The following is a 23,782-nucleotide window of genomic DNA, read 5'->3' on the forward strand; positions in this document are numbered from 1 at the left end:
TGAACCCACTCCTATCGGCTCGCTCTACCCGACACAAGAAACCACTGCGACATCCTCTCCCCGAGCGTTGCCCCAAAGGCGGGAGGAACTGTATTACTGTAATTAGGAAAGAGGTAATACCAGCGTCCCTAGAGACATCTGAAGAAAAACTAGGAAGTGAATGCTAGGCAGAAAAAGGTAGAGAAAGAATGCAAAACCTTGAAAATATGTAGTGTTTCTGGAGCCACTTCAGATTTTTTGTATATAATTCATTGTGGGAGAACAGGAAACCAGTGTTCATACACATTTTGGCTTTTATCGTGGCAACCCCCCTTCCCCCAAAGGTGGAATTACTGACCCCGCCCAGGATACAACCCCACAACGAGCTGACTAACTTCTGGGTACCTACTCACTACTACGTAAACAGAGGCTTCAAGTATGTTTGAGATGAGAAATACATCTCAAAGGGATAGAGTAGCTTAGGCTAGTTCTAGGTCCCTCAAGGGGCGCACAAATTCAGTGAGTACAAAGACAAATGAGACCCTACTCAGCAGGACTAAAGAGAAGCAATTTATTACAGGCGTTACGTGAAAGGAAATGTGCCCAACCCGTCCTCTACTCGGTCCATTCCATCAAGCGGTCGACCCCACAGACGCATTCATAAATTTTAACGTGCTGTTCATTCAAAACGGGAATGTTCTCTAATCTGAATAGTGCATAGGTTAGGTTAGGTTTTTAGGTTCTGTTGGTGATTATTTGTATTTGTAGTATGTAGATTTATGCGTTTTGTAGGGAAACTAGCTAATATGTATTTGTAGTACGTGGGTGACGCATTTATAGCGTTGTGGTTCGAACAAAATTCGTCAGTGAAGCACTGGTTCCGGAAGTGTTTGAACGTCAACAGTTGAGTCGTGTGTAAACCATTTTTTCATTTATTAACCGGATGGAGGTTTGGCGGGTATATGGAATCATAACATAAGAACAAAGGTAACTGCAGAAGGCCTATTGGCTCATACGAGGCGGTTTCTATTTATAACACCCAATCCCACTCGTATACATGTCCAACCCACGCTTGAAACAATCGAGGGACCCCCACCTCCTCCACGTTGTGGTAATTGGTTCCACGAAACAACCCTGTTACCGAATCAGTATTTATCAAGTCTTTCCTAAATCTAAACTTATCCAATTTATACCCATTGTTTCGTGGTATGTCTTGTGTTGATACTTTTAATACCCCATAACCTATGAATCGATAATTGCAAATAAAATTCGTCTTTATTTTTAAAAACAAATTAATAAACGAGTCGCAACATGGTTTTACTAATGGCCGTTCATGTTTACAAATTTGCTATCTTGTTATTCCAGCATAGTTGAGGCAGTTGATGGTGGTAAGGATTGTGATATTGTGTACCTTGACTTTAGCAAAGCTTTAGATACAGTGCCACATGAAAGACTGATTAAAAAGATAGAGGCTCATGGTATTGGGGTGCTATATTAAGTTGGATTAGGGCATGGCTATTCCAAAGGAAAAAGAGTTAGTAAAAATGGGGTTAAGTCAGAGTAGGATAATGTTGTAAGTGGAGTGCCTCAAGGCACTGTCCTGGGACCTCTGTTGTTTATAATATATATAAATGATTTAGATTCAGGTTTGAGTAGCAACATTTGCAAATTTGCCGATGACACAAAAATCGGTAGGGAAATTAACACGGAAAAAGACTCGCTACCACTTCAAGTTGATCTAAATAGGGTTTTGAAGTGGTCAAAAGATTGGCAGATGCAGTTTAATGCTGATAAATGTAAAGTTTTGAGGCTAGATAATGATGATAGAGTTACAAGATACGAGCTGGATGCAGGTGTTGAGATTGCGAAGTCGGATTGTGACTGGAATCTGGGAGTTATGATGAGTAAGAATTTAAAACCAAAGGATCAATGCATGAATGTTCGTAATAAGGCAAATAGGACACCGGGATTTATTAATCGAAGCGTTAGTAACAAGACACCTGGTGTGGTTCTTAAGCTATATCTTGCTCCCCATTTAGATAATGCAGTTCAGTTTTGGTCGCCGTACTATAGAATGGATATAAATTCACTTGAACGTGTCCAGTTCACTTGGACGGTTATCTTGAGATCATTTCAGGGCTTTAGTGTTCCCGCGGCCCGGTCCTCGACCAGGCCTCCACCCCCAGGAAGCAGTCCGTGACAGCTGACTAACACCCAGGTACCTATTTTACTGCTAGGTAACAGGGGCATATGGTGAAAGAAACTCTGCCCATTGTTTCTCGCCGGCGCCTGGGATCGAACCCGAGACCACAGGATCACAAGTCCAGCGTGCTGTCTGCTCGGCCGACCGGCTCCCAGAGCTCTACCGTCGCGCCACCGTCCACCCGAAGTGGCTGGGACAGAGCCTTGAGGCACTCCACTAACAACATTTTCCCACTCTGGCTTAACCCCATTTATACTAACTCTGTTTCCTTTGGTATAGCCATATCCTAATCAAACTTAATATAGCACCCCCAATACCATGAGACTCTATTTTATTAATCAGTCTTTCACGTGGTACTCTATCAAAAGTTTTGATAAAGTCAAGGTACACAATTAATGATATTGAACAAGCATCCAGCAGAGGCTTTGTTCCTTCCCTGGAACAAAGCCCTGGTCAGATTCACGATGCTTGTTCCAGGGGAGGACCAATATGGATCCTATTTTTCGTCCTACTTTGCAGCGTATTGAGCTGGAAACCGTTGCTCCCTGTTTGTGTTATATCTGATTTTTTAAAGAAGTGCTCTGGATCAATATTCTTCAAATTGTTCAGTATTTTAAAGGTTTCAATGGGACCAGCCCGTAGATCATGACTGGTGTTGTTAGCCCTGAGGCATTACATACATGGAATTAAAGAAAAAAACATGAGATTATTGGGTAAACTTAAGCTAGTTCTTGACCAATACTTCATCCCTAACTGAGGATAGTTTATTAACAAAATGTTATAAGGATGACGACTATCCTAGGATCGGATGTATCCCGGTTAAACAAAAATCGAAGAGATTGGACCCGTCTGATTAAGTGAAGTGAGTCGAAAAATGTTATGTCTAGTCTAGTGATGTCCGTCACACCAGCTCTGTCTAGGCCGGTATGCGTCGGACCCAATAAGTTAGATGGATTGCTTGGCTTCGTATTGGTTAGGTTGAAAGGCTGAGGAAGTGGCAACTAGTTTTACATATGTATCCCCTGACCCGGCTTTAATTAAACTTCGACTTTTATTTGAATGTGGGCATATAAATAAGTACTACTTATATTTGTTATAGTTAATTATCGGAATATCAATTTTATATAAATTTGAGTATATTACCTACGAACTTCACAAACATATGATAACTTGTTACCCTTTGTAAATTATTATATTAATAATTCACAATGAGTAGACCTGAGAATATATATATAAATAATATATAAATATTATATAATACGAAATTACTTAATGTACATACATCTCATGGTGTTAAAGAGAATAAAATAATCCTGACAGGTTGAGAGTCATCTGGAAGTCGAGGGTCTACAGCTGACAGTGTCAACACCACAACAAATGCTCCAGCTGACGCAGTTGCCTCGCTCCTATAATGCTCGACTTCTTCGCTGTAATAACCAAAGGTGGGCTGGTGCTGTGGTACTTCCAAGATGTGGCCCAGCAGCTCAAGACTTCTATTGACGCCATCAACGCCCTCATCAGGAATGTGGTGCTGCAGGTAATGCCTGGCGAGTCTCACTCTCGGTCCTTCACCTCCAATATTTTGCCATATGGAAGTTGAGTTAGATCATAACTTCTAATTATAAAAATAATATATAATCTGTGCACAGAGCAAGAGATTTAGAATATTTTCTATGAATATTGTCTTGCATAGGTACCCGCCGAAGCTATAAATGCCAAAACTCTGAGCTTTAAAATCCAGCTTAAAAAAAATATTAGTAAAATTCATACTCGAAATTCAGATTTTATTCGGGTAAAAGTACATACATAGATGATTTACGAACATAATGTTGGATTTATAGATAGAACTAGTACATACAATATCTAAAGGCACTAATACACATAGCGTTTCGGGCAAGAAAGCCCGAAAGTCGGGAGAAATGAGGGAACCTTTGACAAGCCACCAGCTTGCTATCATCGAGGCCACTATTGTTAGTGGCTCTCGTGGGGGAATCAAACACTATGCCCGGGGAATCAAAAGGTAGAACACCAAAGGTAAAGTAATTATGAGGAGAAAGTGCTAAGACATTATGACTATATAGCACTTGGAAGGGAAACGTTAGGATAAGGATTTAGGATAGGTCAGAAAGAAGGAATGTTGCCCAGCAACTTGGACTGGTTGGTGCAGCAATGGTCTCGCTTCCTGCAGGTCAGCATTCAATCCCTGATTCTCCAAGTAGTTGGGGAACCATTCCTTCCTTCCTTTCTGTCCGATCCAAAATCCTTATCCAAATTTCTTTTCCAAGTGCTATAGTCATAATGGATTAGTTTTCTCCTAATAATTACTTTTTCTTTAGGTTTTATCTTTTTCAATTTTCAAAATGGAAAAAAAAAATAATAGTTAAAATCAGTGTAAATGATGTACACTATATAAAAAAAGTGATGAGGTATTGTTTCACAGGCATAAGTAACAAACTACCATATACTGGACTTAAGGATTTGGAAATTATGATGATCATAAGGAAACCATTAATTTACCTCATTTTTTATTGTAAAAATTTTAATACCTAGTTGTATAAACGTAATAATTATTTGTAATATGCAGGGCGGTGTTTGAATATTAATAGATGGGTTGCCAGTCAGCCATCACTGCAGGATTGAAGGGACTGGGAGTTGTGGTTATGTATCTCCCACCAGAGTTGCTGGTCTCTGGCCACTATTGGTGGATTAAGAATATTTATATTAAGTTTATTGCAAAGCATCTTACATGAATCGAATGAGGAGACCTCTTAAATGACACTGCAATGAATACTATATATATATGAAAATTTGTGGAGATAATATATTTTATATTCCTCTACATTTCCATTACTATTGGCGAACTCTTCTAGTTCAAAATAGGGACCTGGTACTGGAATGTTCGATTCCCTGTGTATTTCCAGACACTTATCAACTAGGGATTTCGGAAACAGGTGCTATGTATCCCAATTTTTGGCAACACATTTCTTGGGAACTGCTGTTTGTCAAGGTGTGATATCAATATGTTGGATAGCATAATGTCTTGTCATATGCTAGTTTCATTTTCTATTGATTTGGAGATGGAACTTGGTTTTAATGTCTTAAGGCCAGAAACGGGGCCGAGTTCAATGCCAGTCTAGAGATATTATTTATTGGCCATAATGCGCCTTCTTAGGCATCTACTCCTGTGGCATCCTACAGTTTAAGAACCCAAAAGCTGTCAGAAAATTAGAGAACAAATTAAGATAATTATAACTCCTAAACTTTGGTCATAAAAAATATTACTTTCTGCAGATTTTCTTAAGACCCATCATTGAATTGTGGGAAAATAAATGTTAGAATAACTGTTATAAGAGATTTCTGCTAGATACTTTTGTGATTTCAATGATATTTTGTAATTTTAAATGTAGGCATTTTTGTGATTTTATTCTACTTTATGCACTGTGCAAGTGCCTAGTTTTTTATTAGGTGCCATTATCCAAAGACTTGGGGAACTTTACTCTAAGAATGACAAAGAAAAAAATGTTTATAGAAATTTAAGAGCCGCTTCCTTACTATTAAAGCTATGGTAAGACAAGTGAATATAAAATATCTTTCCTATATGAAATTAATGTATTGTATAAGACAGTACTGTATTGTACTGTATATGATTTTGAGTATCCAAAGCTGTATGATGCATAACAAATATTTTTCAGGAACGAGGAGGTACTGGATTATACTGTGCATGGGAACTTAGCACTCAAACATCAATTAGACAATGAGTTTGAATTGTTGTTCGTGGCTGTTTATCAAAATATATTACAGTTGTCGTATGTCGACAAATTCCTCTCTGACATTCAGCGAGAATTTCGTGAGCGATACAAAGATCAACTCCGACAGGGCCTCTATTACAAGGTACAGTACTATTAATTTCTTAATAGTATTAATAGTAATATTAAGTTTTATTAATATCTGCCAAGTTATTAATTTCTTCAGATACCAAGTAAACTAATTCCCCTATAATTCTCAATCTTCTCTACTACACTACCTTATATATAGGTACTACAATGATCTTTGTCCAATCATTGGGCACTGCAATTTCCTGCCACACCATCTGACGTACTTTACATTTAACGTTAAATCTATCGCCTTACACCAATACTTAACATAGTTATGACAACTTGGCAATTTAATTGCTGGTTAGAAAACTAATGGATAAAGTATATTAATTTAAAAAATGCTGTGGCCACCCCCTTTATGGGGAGCATTCAGGATGCAGTTAGTCGATGCTATAGAAAAAAGCTTTTACAAAAAAATATTTTTTTGGAGTATATTTTTTTAAAACTTAATCTAGGGACTTGAGACAGAAACATGGATTACCCCAGGGTCCCAGAGTGTTCAAGAATGTTTTGCAGTAAAAGGCCATTGAAATTTTTTCTTTATTTTGTGCACTTGTAAATGTTGCTTAACTTCTTGCTTTCTAATGTCTTTTTCATTTTTATTCTTCAGAGTTTTGACTTTGTGAGAGACTATGAGCAAATTCTTCGAATCGCTGAGCTGGAGTCAAAGATGGTGAAAGAAGAACCAAAGAAGCCCCGAACCTTCCAAGAGTCAAGCAAGTCTATGAAGACGGTAAACTCTATGATTAAACAGCGAGGAGGGGAGCAACCCAAAAAAGCCATAAAAAAGAAAGAGGGTAAGGAGAGAGAGAGAGAGTAATAAACTAACTATTTTGTGTGTGTGGTGAAAGGGCAAAGACTACATACAGTATTCTCATTTATCAAGACATGGGTATACAGTATTTTCCTGAACAGTTTGTGAATTAGTATGCTATACTGTATGTGTAATAATGTGCTTGATTTGAACATTTAACGTGCACATAAATCCTTTTATACAGGATCTCGTTAAATAAATTTCATAAAAAGTTTTCTTTTAAAAGTTCATATCTAACAGATGCACATTAGACAGTAGCATCTAAATAACTATAATTTACTGTTCAGATATTAATACTGACCCCCATTATTGAAGTCTCGGTATACAGTAAACCATTTATCATCCCTTGTATGATGACACATCTGCTCCTTGTCTTATTAATACCTATATCTGTAAAGTTAATAAATTAAGTAGTGGCTAGACAGCTATGCACCTTCATTATGCAGACATTAGATACTAGTGATTTTGGAGGAGATTGGGCTAATACCAATATTTATTGATATTAATTTATAAAGCTTCATCATGATGTCCTATTTAGTGTCTAATATCCAGTGTCTACCACTAGGCAACATATGGCTGTAAAAGGATTAATTAATTTTCTTTGATGGATGGTATTGTTTTAAGGGAGGTCATAACCTGTATAGTTTAACTGTTAAGGTGGTGGTGGTTGTTGTTTTAGATTCAGCTACTTGGAACAAAAGTTCCAAAAGTAGTACAGGCTATGGTGATCCCGTAGTGGACTTGCCTGGCACAGGAGCGGGGCTGCTCTAATTATAATATTACTGTTATGGGTTCTGTGGAGGCCTAAGCAGGCATAATGTGCTTATAATCTGGTGATGGGCTGCTGACCTACTTCTTTATTTCAGGTAAAGGGAAGAAGAGAGACAATGAATGCAATAATAATAGTAAGTAAATCAATTTCCTTTCCTTCCCCTTTGGTGTTCAATTTTATTCCTACGTTTTATAATTTCAGTGTTTTATTTGAGCTAAATTTGCTTCATGGTCATTGTATGTAAATAAAATTCTATTTTGTTGTTTAAGCATAAAATATGATAGAAAAATATACTTATTGCCCTAAACAGGATTACCGTTTTTAAAATGGAAAAGAACAATACAGTATATGAAAGAGATTTGACATTATTTAATTGAAGATATGTTATCACACAAATATCTATAATAAATGTTTAGCATGATCAGGGTTGTGTTGTATTTAGTTTATATTTTAATGTTTGTGTGCTTTTGCAGGTAAAGGAAGTCAAGTAGAAGAGGAAGAGGATGAGGAGGAGGAAGACATTAATAATGTTACCATTTCTGATGATGTAGAGGAGGTATGTAAGCTGCAGTAGATTGCTTTCAAGCTCAAATATGCTACAAAGGGCAATGGGCAGAGTTTCTTTCACCCTATGCCCCTGTTACCTAGCAGTAAAATTGGTACCTGGGTGTTAGTCAGCTGTCACGAGCTGCTTCCTGGGGGGTGGAGGCCTGGTCGAGGACTGGGCCGCGGGGACACTACAGCCCTGAAATCATCTCGAGATAACCTCAAGATAACCATATACAGTACAGTAATTGTTTAAAATGAGAAAAGAGAAGATATATTGAATAATTATTTTAATAAGCTGAATACTCTTTACTGATATACAGTACCTTCCTTCAGGAATCATTTTTGTTGACAATTGGGGTTATTTAGTAGAACTGCTCAAAGTTCCTCTTTTGTGCTTTTGTATAACAAAATTATTTTAATTGATAACTTTGCTTAGGATTTTTTTTCATAGTTCAACAGGCAGAAGTTGGTAAAAATGTTAGATTTTGATTTTCTTTTAGTCTTGATTCTCAACACTAGTAATATCCTGATTGTTCACATGTTTTTTATGTTGCTTTATAACAAAAGTTAGCACATTTAAGACATTTTAGTCACATGTCATTGTGCATAGTGGTGGTAGTGCTCATAATTACAAAAATAGGCCATGTGTGAAAAACTAAATTTTTCTCGTCGTACATACCCAACAAAATTTCTTTGCTTTGTGAATTTTTTTGTCCCTGGGTAATAATTGTTACTTTGTAATTAAGTATGCTTTCAGAGTATAGACAATGGTTATTATTCCCCTTAAACTTTACTTCGACATTTGACATCCACAGCCGAGGAATGTGTTGATGGCTACCAACTCCTTGTCTAGAGCTTTGACAAATTGTCGGCACTCTTCAAGTAACTGTCAAGATGTCTTCTCTAAGCTGACTAAGGCAAAGGTCAAAGTAAAGTTTTTTGGGGGGCATAATAGCCATTTTTCTGTACTTTGGAGGCATAGGCAATGAGGAAACAATAATACTGTACCATGGACAATAACACATTTGTGTTGTTTTGGGGGCATTTAATAACTGTTAATATCAGTATATTTGATGTGTGTGTTCAGTTATATTCAAAATAAAATTTGTAATTTTACAAGGTACCTCTATGAATTTTGTTTTTCAATTTAAACAATTGTTTGTATTTAAGAATGGCTTGTCAATGTTTGGGAAAGAAGGACAGTTGCCATATTAATGGGTTTAATTTTGTATTCAAAGATTGCCAACAATGATGCTACAGAAGAGAATTCAAATAAACTGGATGAAGAAGAGATAATAAGGCGAAACCGTGAGAAATTGTTCAACAAACGAGGCACTCCTAAGGCCTCCAAGCTGGATAAGACAAAAAGTCCCAAGCCCAAAGGTGGCAAGAAGGTATGAGATCAATTATGGTATATTCCAGTTTTCCTAACCTTTCTATTTCTCCTCTTGTAACGTCTCTGCTACGCTCTTTCATCTCAATCAAGTTGTGGACGGGCCAAGCCGTAGTTCCCTGTAGCTAGCCGCACTAATGTTGCATCAACCATTATAAGTGCTCGGTAATTTATTGTTTAAGAAAGTAGTTGACCATCATTTTAGAAAAATTCTAAACCCTCTGCATTCACTTTTTTTTTCTGCTCTATTTAATTCTACTTAGTAACCTAAAATGTAAATATTATTAAACCGAGATGTCCTAAATATTTATGCCCATTTATACTTTACTTTCATTCTATTGAGTTGTAGTGGCCTGTACTATATTATTATAATTTATAATTTAATTATAATAATTTGTAATACTGTAATTATAATATAATGTAATTATTAGTATAATTACTGTTTTAATTATATCTGAATTGCTTGTTTATCAAGGTCTTTTTTTTGTTGATTATATTTGAAATCTTATGTAAATTGCCGTTTCCCTCCCCCCATCTGGTCTTTCTAAAAGTGTGAAACAATTTGTATCTAAGTTAGTATCCTGCTTAAAGTTCCCTGTTTACTCAACTTGTATATTTTATTTATAATTTTCCTGCTATTTGTGTAATAACCCTTTTAAGGTGTTGGTGTGTTTGTCTCTGTTTTCACTATCTTATCTAGAATATTTCTTAATTTTTTTTTAACATTTTCTTAATTTTGGCCCAACAATTTATCAGCTATTTTCCTCCCAAAGTTGTAAGATTTATGACTTCTGTAATTGTTTTTTTATTGGTAATCTTTAATGCTGTTATTTCCATTTCCTTGTTATTCTTCCATGCAGTTAACTGTCATTGCAGGGAAAAGAAGCAACTATATGGGACTTAGACGGGCGTGATTCAAAGAGCCTCGACTATTCATCAAAGACTGGTGGTGGTGATTCGGTTAAATCTTCCCTTCGACCAGATTTTCTACCAGATCAGTCGCAGGTAATGTGTTATCCCCCAGCATACCCGGTGAAATGTTGCTGTAGACTTAAAAAATTGAAAGACCAAAATTGAAAGAATAGCATAAATTCAGTGTAATAGGCTGTTTTGTACATTGGTAGCATTGTCATATACATTGGTAAAAGTTATTAATAAGATTCAATAGAGTATTGTATTTATCATTAGATGTTATCAGCTTGTTTTTTCTTGGTTAGCAACTGCATTTTTATGAGTTGGTTATGTTTAATACATTACATGGCTTTATTTTAGAATATTTGGTTGCCAACTAATCTGAATATTATCTTCAGAATGAAAGAAAACATTGCTTTAGAACCCTTCATTTAATCTGTAAAACAAGATTAAGTAGTTTCACTGTGAGAGAAACATGGTTAGATGTTTTGCTACATTGTGGTATGTGCCATGGTATTTTCGTCATCTGTCTGTGAAAATTTATTTTTTCCATTTTGCTTCTATAAGTTACCTTTTTATTTCTTGAAATACTGTACAGGGATTGCATGCAGGTAACAATCATTGAATTATTATTTCTCTACAAAGTTATGACAAACTCTGATTTTAATAAATGGTTTTGATATTTAATTTAATATTGTAAATTAATAAAGGCAAGAAATTAAAGTGCTGTATGAAGGAAAAAATTTTTTGTGTATACAGTATTAAAAATATAATTTGGCATTATTGCTCCATTTACCACATTTGCAGGGTGGGGAGGGATCAGCCTCTAGGGCATAGGGAGTGCAGTGTAGGAAAAGGCTAAATACATTATTCCTGGACATATCTTGTACTTTTTAAAATAGTATAAATATCCTGTACATAATATAGAATCATAGAGAATCAGCAACAGAGATTGCTGGTTTATAGAGAAGATAGAGGAGCTGGTTAGATTGTTGGTTCATAGAGAAGATAGAGGAGCTGGTTAGATTGTTGGTTCATAGAGAAGATAGAGGAGCTGGTTAGATTGTTGGTTCATAGAGAAGATAGAGGAGCTGGTTAGATTGTTGGTTCATAGAGAAGATAGAGGAGCTGGTTAGATTGTTGGTTCATAGAGAAGATAGAGGAGCTGGTTAGATTGTTGGTTCATAGAGAAGATAGAGGAGCTGGTTAGATTGTTGGTTCATAGAGAAGATAGAGGAGCTGGTTAGATTGTTGGTTCATAGAGAAGATAGAGGAGCTGGTTAGATTGTTGGTTCATAGAGAAGATAGAGGAGCTGGTTAGATTGTTGGTTCATAGAGAAGATAGAGGAGCTGGTTAGATTGTTGGTTCATAGAGAAGATAGAGGAGCTGGTTAGATTGTTGGTTCATAGAGAAGATAGAGGAGCTGGTTAGATTGTTGGTTCATAGAGAAGATAGAGGAGCTGGTTAGATTGCTGGCTGGATACATTGCTGGTTCATAGAAGATGGAAATCATAGAGAAGATTTAGTAAATCTTCAGTAGTTCCCAACTATTATTTGCTCATAACAAGAGATGTAAAGGGATCATTGTCAATTGTTATTTTTAAATAAAATATATACTCTTCACAAACTGCTGCCATCTAGCTTTTGGTCTTGCCATATCTTACGTGCGGTTCACATTCAATTCCCATTTCCACAAACATTATTATTTTTAAATGTTGTAAATTTTTGCAGATTGGAAAATTTTCTGGAAATATCAGAGGCATGGAAATTTCTGCAGAGAAGGATAGTGCAGATAAGAAATCATCTGGTAAGTGTTTACTGAATATCATTTTGTAGGTTGTACAATAGCAGACCTCATTGACTTGTTTGTTCTGGAAAATCTGGCATGAGATTTTTTTTTTTTTTTTTTTTTTACCTTATTCATAAATAAATATTAACCCATTTAATTTCTACATTATAACATACCCAGTTTGAATCACCTGTTTAGTATTCTAACTTGGTACTGTATGTTAAATTCTTTCATACATTTCTACACTTAAATCATCTTTATTATTGCTGGATATTTCTGTGGAATGTAAATTCTTTTATTTTTACATAAGGGAGGTTTCTGTTGCTCAGGATTAACTTAGTCATCCACCTCTGTATACATTACTCAAGAGAATTTACAATTTACATTACACTAGTACGGCATCCAAAACTAGACCACATATTCTAAATGTGGTTTCACAAGGATAAGATAAAGTCAAAATATAGCATTAGAATATGAACTATGGACTATTTGAAATGAACTATGCTATAGTGACACATGAGACAAAGGTATATTGGTTAATATAGTACTTCATTATCAATAAAGATAAATGTTCATCCACAGGTGGAATGTTTTCTATGTTCCGTGGGTTAGTGGGAAGGAAGACCCTGACTGAAGCTGATGTGGAACCTGTCCTTGAAAAGCTTAAGGATCACCTTATTGGCAAGAATGTTGCTTCTGAAATTGCCAACAAATTGTGCCAATCTATTGGGAAGAAACTTGAGGGCAAAGTGAGTTATTCTTAAATGTCTTTGGTGAATTATTATTTTATATAATTGTTTAATACTGTGATTGCATTTTTACTTTGATATAAAATGGCATGTCTTGTTAGAGAGCAGAGAAAAATTAAAATGATACACACAAGATTAAAGATGGTCTCTTCATTGTATCAATATATACTGTTGTTTTCACAATACGCAGGTTCAGTTGTGAAACCTCCATGGGCAGAATTTTAGTGAAAATAATAACCAGCTATATAACAATAAAAATAAGTTCCCTAGTGAATTTTAATATTATTTTGTCTGGCAAATTTGTTTACCAGTTACCTCTACACTCGTGTTCAGGTTCTTGGAACGTTTGACGGTGTGGCAAGCACCGTGCGTGCCACTCTGACGGAGGCTCTGGTCCAACTGCTGACACCTAAACGTCGTCTGGACATTCTTCGTGATGTAGTGGAAGCCAAAACATCTGGCCGTCCATATACAGTAGCATTTTGTGGTGTAAATGGTGTTGGGAAGTCGACTAATCTTGCCAAGGTATTGTATATTATTACCTGTATTTTTGTATGTAACTGTTGTTAATTTGTTGAACCCTTGGGAGGGTGAGGCAATTTGGGCACTGCTTTCACTCATTTTGTGCCTGTATACCCTGTGGTATACATATAAGTTGCAGTTACTCATACTGTAATGGTTTCTATTTAATAACATAATGTGGATTCCTTTTAGAGACAGTGCAATTACCACTTGGTGACTCAAAACAATAAATACTTAATTATATACAGTATGATGTTTGAACTGAAGGAAGTAATAGATATTAGGGAAAATGATGTACAAAAGATTAAAAGATGAAGGGGACAAAAAAGGGAGTAATTATAGAAAGATATAAACTGAGAGCCAAATTTATTGGAGAGTTTGCTTGTATGGGCTTCTTCAATACAGTCTTGTCACAGCGTGTTTTTATATGCCACTCACAGCACTGTTCCCTGTTCAACTATCTTGAATGGTTCAACATTTTAAGATTCGTGAAGTGTTATGGTACGGCCTTAGGTAAGATTTGAAGGGGTAACTGAGGTGTATCTGTAAAAGCTGGTAATGAAAATGAATAGTTTTTTAACCATTAGTTTCGAATATGAAGGGTTGTAAATATGTTTTGGGAAACTATTATTTCACAGATCACGTTTTGGCTCATTGAAAACAACTTCCGTGTGCTGATAGCTGCTTGTGATACTTTCCGAGCTGGAGCTGTAGAGCAGCTTCGCACCCACATGCACCATCTGAATGCTCTCCATCCACCAGAAAAACATGGTGGAAATACCATGGTAGAATTATTTGAACAGGTAAGGCATCTAACCTCTCATATAAAAGAATGGTCATGGCATTGATTATTGTTCATCATAGTTGCTAGGTAATTACCCAAGTGTATTTACAGGATGAGAGCTATGCTCGTTGTGTCCGTTCTTCCCAGTATTCTGTCGTATAACTCTTTGAAACTACTGACGGTTTTTGCCTCCACCTTCTCACTTGGCTTGTTCAAACTGTCAACCACTATTTGCATCAGAAAAGGTTCTAATATTTTTTCGGCATCTTTGTTTCTTTAGCTTGAATCTGCGTCAATTTGTTCATAAAGGTTTACATTGCAGTAAGCACTTAAAGTTGTTAACAATTTTGAATAAAAAAATTGCCATTTCAACCCTGTATAGTAGTATGTATGAACTAATAGTTCATTGGTGGTTCTGTACTAATTTAAGCCAGATCCATAGGAAAGTATTATTTAGCATAACGTAGGTGTTTAAAGGGCATGTTACATGACACTCGTTCATATAAACCCGCAGACCAATGATAGTAAATAATGATACATTCATCTTTCATGTTAATTTATACTATACGGGTGAAATGTAACTGGTATACAAAGAATAAGTAAAGGATCTCTGGATATTTTGATCATTTTTTTGTTTCCATGTGCTTATTGAGGTTACCCATTTTTTTTTACTGCTATTGTTTTGCTTTATTTTGTTTAATTCAACTAACTACTTGGACTTGCTGGTACAGTAGAGGTGTTGCATCTTGCAGGGTCCAAGTGGTTGGGCACTGTTCCTTCCCTCTGTCTTATCCTAGATCCTTGTCCCTACCAAGTGATGTATAGTCATACTGGGTTTGCACTTTCTTCTTAGAATTATCTTATTTTTGTTTGTTTAACATTTTCATTTACTTTTTATAGTGATAAAAAATATAAACTGTTTTATCTATGACAAAATACATTTTGTTTTGTTCAATATCATGCAGATTCTTCCTTGCTTCAGGAAAGTGGGAAATGGGGTTAACGATAATGTAACAGGATAACAAAATGACCCGAGAAGCTCTTTGGCAGATGGGATTACTGCCATTAATGTATCATAGTACAGTAATTATATATATGCAGGTGATGAGTCGCAATGACGTGGCTAAAGTATGATGACCAGACCACACACTAGAAGGTGAAGGGATGACGACGTTTCGGTCCGTCCTGGACCATTCTCAAGTCGATTGAGAATGGTCCAGGACGGACCGAAACGTCATCGTCCCTTCACCTTCTAGTGTGTGGTCTGGTCATCAATTATATATATCATTTTGTTAATTATAGTTTAGACGATTTTCCCCTTTATCAATGCCATCTTGTCCCCATTTCCCAGTTTTGCCATTGGTGTTTGTTCACCTATAGTGGATACTGTGTATTTTATTTCATAAATTTGTCATTCTAATATGAATAATAATGTACTGTACATAACATAATCATTATGGTTCTCCAAATGAAAACTGTACTGTACTTCTAAGTCATATTAATCAGTACTCTTGTTTCCAGTTTTACATTAATGTTTGAGTGTTTTTTGTACCTTGACTGTAATTTTGTAAGCTGTTTTATCTGGATATTTTTCTCAGGGTTATGGTAAAGATGCTGCTGAAATTGCTCGACATGCCATTGAATATTCGCGCAAGAATCATTTTGATGTCGTACTTATTGACACTGCTGGGCGTATGCAAGATAACGAACCACTCATGAGGGCACTTGCCAAGGTGAGCTTTAACCCTTAGGTTAATGTCTTAAATCGTCATGTGTTGATTCATCAGATAACGCCATTATCGTCATATGACAATTTAAACAATTACTGTCTTGTTTCTACATGTATGATGCAAATAAGGATATAATAAATCTGTGTGGATGTAGCAACCCATTCTCCTGTTTACATAATAGTTTTTGTAACTATGTGCACCATAGTACAAAGATTGCCATTCTAAGCAATTAAATAGTAGAACTTTGTACTATCCACTTTATAGAGTCTGAAAAAATGAAGCTAAGAAACAAATTTAGAAAGTAATGACCATTTGTTTCCATATGTTATGGCATGGAATATGGAATATTTTTTCTTATGTATAAATATATTAACTTTAGAATTTTTAAATATTTTTTTTAATTACTGTATTTATATTCAAATTGTTTATATGGTAAAGAGACTTTCATTTCCTTGGCTTTGTAAGTTTTAGGAATAAATTGCCATAACTTATTTCAGATTACTGATACTTATACTGCTGTGTTATAAGAACTTGAATTTTTGTTATTATTCCATTTGATATTAAAATGTCTAGCTTTTGACCTTTTATTAATAATTACACTGACATTAATATTTTAATGGTTTTACTTAGCTGATCATGGTGAACGAGCCGGACCTGACACTGTTCGTTGGCGAAGCTCTTGTTGGTAACGAGGCTGTGGATCAGCTGGTGAAATTCAATCGTGCTTTAGCTAACCAGTCTACCACCCAGTCACCTCAGATCATCGACGGCATCCTTCTGACTAAGTTTGATACCATTGATGACAAGGTGGTCCTAGTTCTAATGTGTTCATGGTTCTTTATATTAATATACATTCTACTGTTGTAATTATTGTTCAGCATAGGTGACTTGTACATAGAGGGATAAAGAGGACCATAGATATTAAATGTTTTAGATTTATGTAATTTATAACATCAGTGGCTTGAAAAAGTAGACTGCAATCTCTATGAATTAAATTTATATCTAGAAGGGCAAAAACATTTGTACAGCCAGTATTGCTACACTTCTTCTGGGATATAATAATCTTTTACTAGTATTTTTATAAATAATTAAATTTTAATTCTAGAATTTAATTTAACAATTATATATGTATATTTATAATCCAATAGGTTTATGCAGTCAGTGATTTTCTCCCCTCCCTGTTCTTTTACATCAAATTCAGAGAACTTGAGGTCTCGTCCAAACCCGATTTGTTGGGGCACCCAGAATTTGAATTAGTCATGTCACACTATATTATTTATACAAGATTCACAGTTCATGCCTCTAGTAATTAGTTGGTGAAAGGTGCTTGTGTACTGTAATATAGTATTGCAAGTACATGTTGTAATAACTGTTTTTGCTTCCTGCATGTTGTAATATATATTGTACTGTACATTGTTTTAAGAAACTGTAAGGTTATTTTTTATAATTTCTTTAGGTTGGAGCTGCCATCTCGATGACTTACATCACTGGACAACCAATTGTGTTCGTTGGTACGGGCCAGACATACACAGATCTCCGCAAGTTGGATGCTAAAGCAGTAGTCGAGGCACTCATGAAGTGAGCTTCAAGAATTTGCAGGCTGTGAGGGGTTGGGATTTAGAGGGTGGGGATTTACTGTTAATACTTCATCATTTATTATAGGTATTTGTGATCTGTAGCTCTTGGTTACAGTTTAATAAAAAAATAAGTAATATATATATAGGGTTTGGAGGATTGGAAAGATATTTCTTTAGTTTTAAGGTGTTGTTTGTTTACATTTAATTAAAAAAAGCTTTTCATACAACAGGTAAAATAACTCTGGAATTAACTCATAATTAAAACTGAACTTGTATCAGTTATGTGCATGCAATTAAAATACACTTACGGAGGATGGCATCTGAACTCGGTGGACACTGTAGATATTACCACAATGAACATGCATAGTAGTATACATGATGGCATTAAAAAGTGACTAATCTGAAAAATATAAGCTTGAGAAAACATATCTTAAACTATTCCAAAGTTTGTAGGTTAAGTTTATGAAAGAACGAACTTTCACCAGTAAGAGAGAGAGAGAAGTTTGCTTCATGCTACACAACAACAAAAATAGAGCTTGGTATATACAGTACAAAAACAAATCATAAATATAAATTCCCACTTAATGTGTTCATCACATTTTAAATTCATTGCAGTTACCAGTATTACTTTGAGTTAGATTGTATGCAGCATATATACAGAGTATAGATATAATCTTTGAATGTTCCTAGTCAGAATTATTTTTTCAGCAATTGCAAAATATTTAAATGCACCATTTTCAGACAACCAATAGATTAGGCAAATCAAAAGAAATGGTTTGTAGTTTGATCCAAAATTTTCTTTTGTTTTTTTATTTCATACAGTTAAGGATATTGGATGTAATATTCATATTTTAATGACCTAAGGATTGAATGCATCAGTTATAAATAATATAACTGTTTACCTACTGCCCCTATTTTGCCATATTTTCCCTAAGAATAGGGTTATTGAGCTTACTAGCTTGAAGTTGTCTGTGCATGTATTACAGTATTTTGTTTGGAAGTTTAGATTACAGTGGTTAAATGGCAAGATCCTAAAGAAGGATGAATACTCGTCCTTTGTATGGTAGAGAGTGAGAGAATGTTGTGTGTGTGTGTGTGTGTGTGTGTAATTACCTAAGTGTAGCTACAGGATGAAAGCTATGCTCGTGGTGTCCCGTCTTCCCAGTACAGTACTATGTCATATAACGCTTTGAAATTACTGACGGGTTTGGCCTCCACCACCTTCTCACCTAACTTGTTCCAACCATCTACCACTGTTTGCAGAAGTGAATTTTCTTATGTTTCTCTGGCAGCTTTGTTTCGTTAGTTTAAATCTATGACTTGTTGTTCTTGAAGTTCCAGGTCTCGGGAATTCTCCCATATCAATTTTATTGATTCCTGTTAATATTTTGTATGTATTTATCATATTGCCTCTTTCTTCTATCTTCTAGTTTTGGCATATTTAATGCCTCTAACCTCTCCTCGTAGCTCTTGCCCTTCAGTTCTGGGAGCCACTTGGTGGCATGTCTTTGCACTTTCTCCAGTTTGTTGATGTGCAACACCAAATGTGTGTAATTATTTAAGTGTAGGTACAAGAGAGCTACGCTCGTTGTGTCCCATCTTCCCAATACTCTGTCAAATAACGCTTTGAAATTACTGACGGTTTTGGCCCTCACCACCTCACTGCTTGTTCCAACCTTCTACCACTCTGTTTGCAATAGAAAACTTTCTAATATTGTTTTTTTGTCACCATTGTTAGCTTGAATCTGTGTCCTCGTGTTCTTGAAGCTGCTGGTTTCAGGAATTCCTCTTTGTCAATTTGGGTGATGTCTATTTTCTCCAATTCCATGTTCCAAAATGACATTTATTCACACTGAATTCCATTAGCCACATGGTGCTCTAAGCACTTATTTTATTTATCGGTAGATCTATTTGAATGGCATGACAATCGTCTCTGTCTCCTATTTTCCCCAGTATCTTATCTCTAATAGCTTCTCCCATTTGGGTTGCCCATGGGTTTTCTTTTATAACCTTGCCCAACTCGCTGGTCTGTATAGTTTCTCTTAATTCTTGTCCATATCTCTATTTTTTTTATTTCTTCAAATTCATTTCCCTTTTATTTCCATGTCTCATTCTTGTTTTGTCTCATTCTCCTTGATTTGTCCTTATTGCTTCCTTGCCTTGTCAGACAAGCTGGCAATTTCCTTATCCTGCTACAGCAAACTGTTAGTCTTTACCTGGCTCTTGAGATCTTCATTTTCTTGTTCTAAATTAAGAAATTTTCCTCTTATAAGCCTCTAGTAAATTTTCAATCCTCATTAACCTACCTAGAAAATCACCTTCCTGTATTTGCTTGAGTAAAACCTTTGAACTCTCTCTCTTTTGCCGTCTCTACTGACTATCGTGCCTCATGTAGTCCTGCCCAATCCGCCATCTTTGTTTTGATTTCGTCGGCTCTGGTTCAGAGACCCTGGGCTGAATTTTTTGCAGATTTTATACATATTTTTTCACAACAATCACTGTCCACCTTTTATCAAGCATCTGTATATTTATGGTATCGGGGACACCACTTGCATAGCCCTCCCTAGCACTATCACCAAGATATGGCACAAAGCAACCTGTCCTCTTGCAAAGAATGTCGCTTTTCGATCATACTATATGCCAAAAGGGGCCAAAAATTGTCGTACTAGAAAATGGAAACGGCTTGCAAAAGTGACGTACTGTCCTGTTTTGGATCCTATGGTTTAGTCTGTTAGGTTAGGAGAGGACACTCTAATTTGACCATTTTCTTGACAGTGGGAAACATTAGGAGGACGGGCTGCACAAAAATCCAGGAATTCTCAAGCTGTGTCATGATGATGGTGATGACGTACTAGTAGTCTGTATACTAGTATATCTGTACTGGTGTGTACTCACCTATTTGTGCCTGTAGGATCAAGTGTGTGTGTGTACTTTGGCATCGACATTAACTTTTTAATAGCTAGTTTTTTCTTAATATGGCAACAGCAACATATTTACTATATTATTCTCATGCATTCATTTGCATCTTTGTGCAATGTTAGATCTCGGCAACTGAAGGAAACACAGTTGTAAACAATGATTAAGTAGAAATGTATATTATGTTTTGTGCTTTTTTTACAATCATAAAATGATATGAACCTTTTCTCTAGAATATAGTAATGCAACTTGTTTATTTTAAATGAAATTCATAAACATGTTGACAGCTTGGTTTCATTCTTCATCAGTGTTTGATGTTTACATCAAAATATATTTAGCTACAGAAATAGGAATCTTTGGAGACAGTTTTACAATAGCAGGAGTGTTGTAAAAAGAAAAAAACTTAGCTTGACAAACCTTTGAATGGTAACACAAAAGAATCCTCTTGTTAATAAGTAGTCAATGTGTAAAGCAATACTGTATTAACAGCGAGAAAAACTGAATGACCAAAAATGCATGTGCTGCTTAATATAGCACTCTGAAGTTTGTAATTATCCCATGGCTTGTTTTTTTAAATTAGTTTCGTCAATATTACAACTTTCCCCTTTCTTATATAAAAGATAATTCCGAGTATTCTTTCCTAATTAGATAGGTTTTTGTAAACATTAATTTTTTAAAACTGGTTTGTTAAAAGCTAAAGAACTTTATATTAAGGTAACAGTAATGTGTGTGTATTTTGTTATGATGGTTTAATATAAATACTGTACATTGTTAACTATACCGAAACTTTATACTGATGTATACTTTACATCAAAAGACATATTTTGAGGACAAATGTTTGTGAAATTAGGACAAAATTCTAGATTTGCACATGTTAGGAAACATTCTTTATAAAGTTATTATATACTTGCAGATAAACATAATCGTAGCATAAACATTTCATCTTCAATTTCCAAAAATACTTTTGGGGGGGAAATCATATACACTAATGTGAGCTCTCTTCTCATTTTTTGGTCTTCACAAATATCCCTGTGACCTAAGCATTTCATCTATTTACACAAATAATATCTGAATAATTCTTTTATTTACAAACTATGTATTGTATTGATTGTAAGGGACTTGTAGATTTATTTTCGATTACCTTGATAAGTTTTTAAGTGATATTTACTTGTGATTGTTGGGTATGTTACTTGTGAAATTATTTGATCTGATGGCAATTGTGATTTGTACCTTTTCTGATAGTATTGTTTCTGTTGTATATTTTGTAATTGTATTTAATTTTTGGATAGTTAACTTAAATTTGTGCATTACATTCTCTAGTATTTGCATAACGGATGAATACAGTAATTTTTACTTACATAAGCTATGTTGTATGAAATTATCGACAAATATAAAGCTCTTGATATATACACATTTGTCTTTATCCCGCCTGCTGTAACCTGCTATACAGTTTTTAATACTCTGTATTATGGTCTTCTGTTGTCACGGACAGGAAGCCTGTTTGTAGTTATTGAGGCTGCCTTGGCCAACAATTGACTTTCCCCAGGATGTTACACACACAACAACTGTCTAGTTCTGGTACTAATTTATGGCTGGGTGAACATGGCATCGGGTGTAATGAAATATTTCCAATTTTGTCTGTCCTGCCTGGGAATTGAATGTAAGATCCTTGGTTGCGAGCCAACTATGTAGACCACTGGATTACAGGGGCTCCTGTACCTTGTGTTCATGGCATGGGAAGGTGTAAGCCTGAAAAAAAAAGATGGGGGAAAAAGGAGGTGGTTGATACAGTACTAAAATAAAGTTACTTGTTAAATGCATTTTACACCCCTGTTTTACACCCTTATCCAGGGAATAGTTCCCCCTGGATTGGAAATATGCAAATGCTACCCCTAATTTAAAAAAAAAGGCAGAGCTAGATAACAACTGTCCTTAACAAAACAACCACCAGCTTGACATAACACATCTGCAAGCTCAGGGGGAGAATCCTAAGGGAAGGATGTATACAACATCTCGGAGAACAATCTTGTAAAAACAAAGCAACATGGGTTTGTTAAAAATAGATTCTGCCTTGATAACCTGCTCACATTTCTGGAAACGGTAACCGGCTATTCAGACAAAGGACTTCTGGTAGATGTAGCTTACATGGATTTTGCTTAAGCTTTAGACAAGGTACCGCATGAGAGACTGCTAAGGAACTTAGACACATGGAATAAATGGGAGAATACTGGAGTGGATAAAAAAGGGTTAAAACATAGAAAAGAAAGGGTTGTGCTAAATGGGAATGAATCTACCGATTAAAGTGCTAAGTGGGGTGCCACAGGGGTCCATATTAGGGGCAGCCCTTTTTGTCATATACATCAATGACAGATGAGAATATTACAAACCACATCATCAAATTTGCAGATGAATATGATCTATGGTAAAAGTGGGAAGTGAAGGTGATAATGAGAGCTTACAAAGAGATCTATATTAACTCCACAAATGGTTAGATGACTGGCAAATGCTTTTTAATGTCAATAAATCCAAGACCTTACATGTGGGCACAATAATCCACGTCACAACTACCAAATTTATACAACTACCTTACAACAGATAGATGAAGAAAAGAACCTTGGAGTTGGGATCCATCATTCACTAAACATTGCACAACAAGTGGGAGCAGCAGTAAAAAGCAAACCAAACCCTGGGAATAAAAAAGCGTACCTTTACCTTCAACGAAAAGAAAGTAGTCGTTCAACTGTATAAGTGGTGCACCCCCACCTGGATTATTGCATCCAGGTATGGAGATCTCGTCTAAAGAAAGACATAGGTGCTCTGGAGAAGGTGCAACACCGGGTAACAAAGATCATACCAGAACTTAGTCATCTCATGTATCAGGAACGGTTGAGGGCCACTGGGCTAACAACACTGCAAACCAGGCATGACAGGGCGGATCTCATCGACACTTAAAATATGGAACAATTTGGAGGATGTCAATCCGGACAATTTCCTCAAAAGGTCAGATGAAACACGAACGAGGAGCAATGGATTGAAGCTCAACAAACCACAATGTAAGACAGAAAACAGGAGATGCCTTTCTTCCATGTGGTTGTAAACCCGTGGAACCATCTACCCACTGAAGCCGTAAACGCCAAAACTGGTTTGGTTTTAAAATTCAGATAGAAAAGATCATCAGGACAAATGGGGGACCTTTGACAAGCCACCGGCTTTCTGT

General features: G+C 35.8%; 1 protein-coding gene across 1 annotated transcript; it reads left to right on the top strand.

Moving 5' to 3' along the window:
- Positions 1-3,510: 3,510 nt before the first annotated feature.
- On the top strand, positions 3,511-21,974 carry SrpRalpha (signal recognition particle receptor alpha). The gene is given in 15 exon segments (XM_045727587.2): positions 3,511-3,719; positions 5,875-5,898; positions 5,900-6,073; positions 6,668-6,854; positions 7,738-7,776; positions 8,117-8,199; positions 9,431-9,586; positions 10,462-10,590; positions 12,230-12,305; positions 12,870-13,036; positions 13,370-13,561; positions 14,197-14,361; positions 15,941-16,075; positions 16,703-16,879; positions 17,529-21,974. Coding segments are annotated over 15 exon segments (1,956 nt in total). The 5' UTR covers positions 3,511-3,593; the 3' UTR covers positions 17,655-21,974.
- The last annotated feature ends 1,808 nt before the right edge of the window (positions 21,975-23,782 follow it).

Source organism: Procambarus clarkii, chromosome 80, assembly GCF_040958095.1.
Source record: "Procambarus clarkii isolate CNS0578487 chromosome 80, FALCON_Pclarkii_2.0, whole genome shotgun sequence".
Lineage (NCBI taxonomy): Eukaryota > Metazoa > Arthropoda > Malacostraca > Decapoda > Cambaridae > Procambarus > Procambarus clarkii.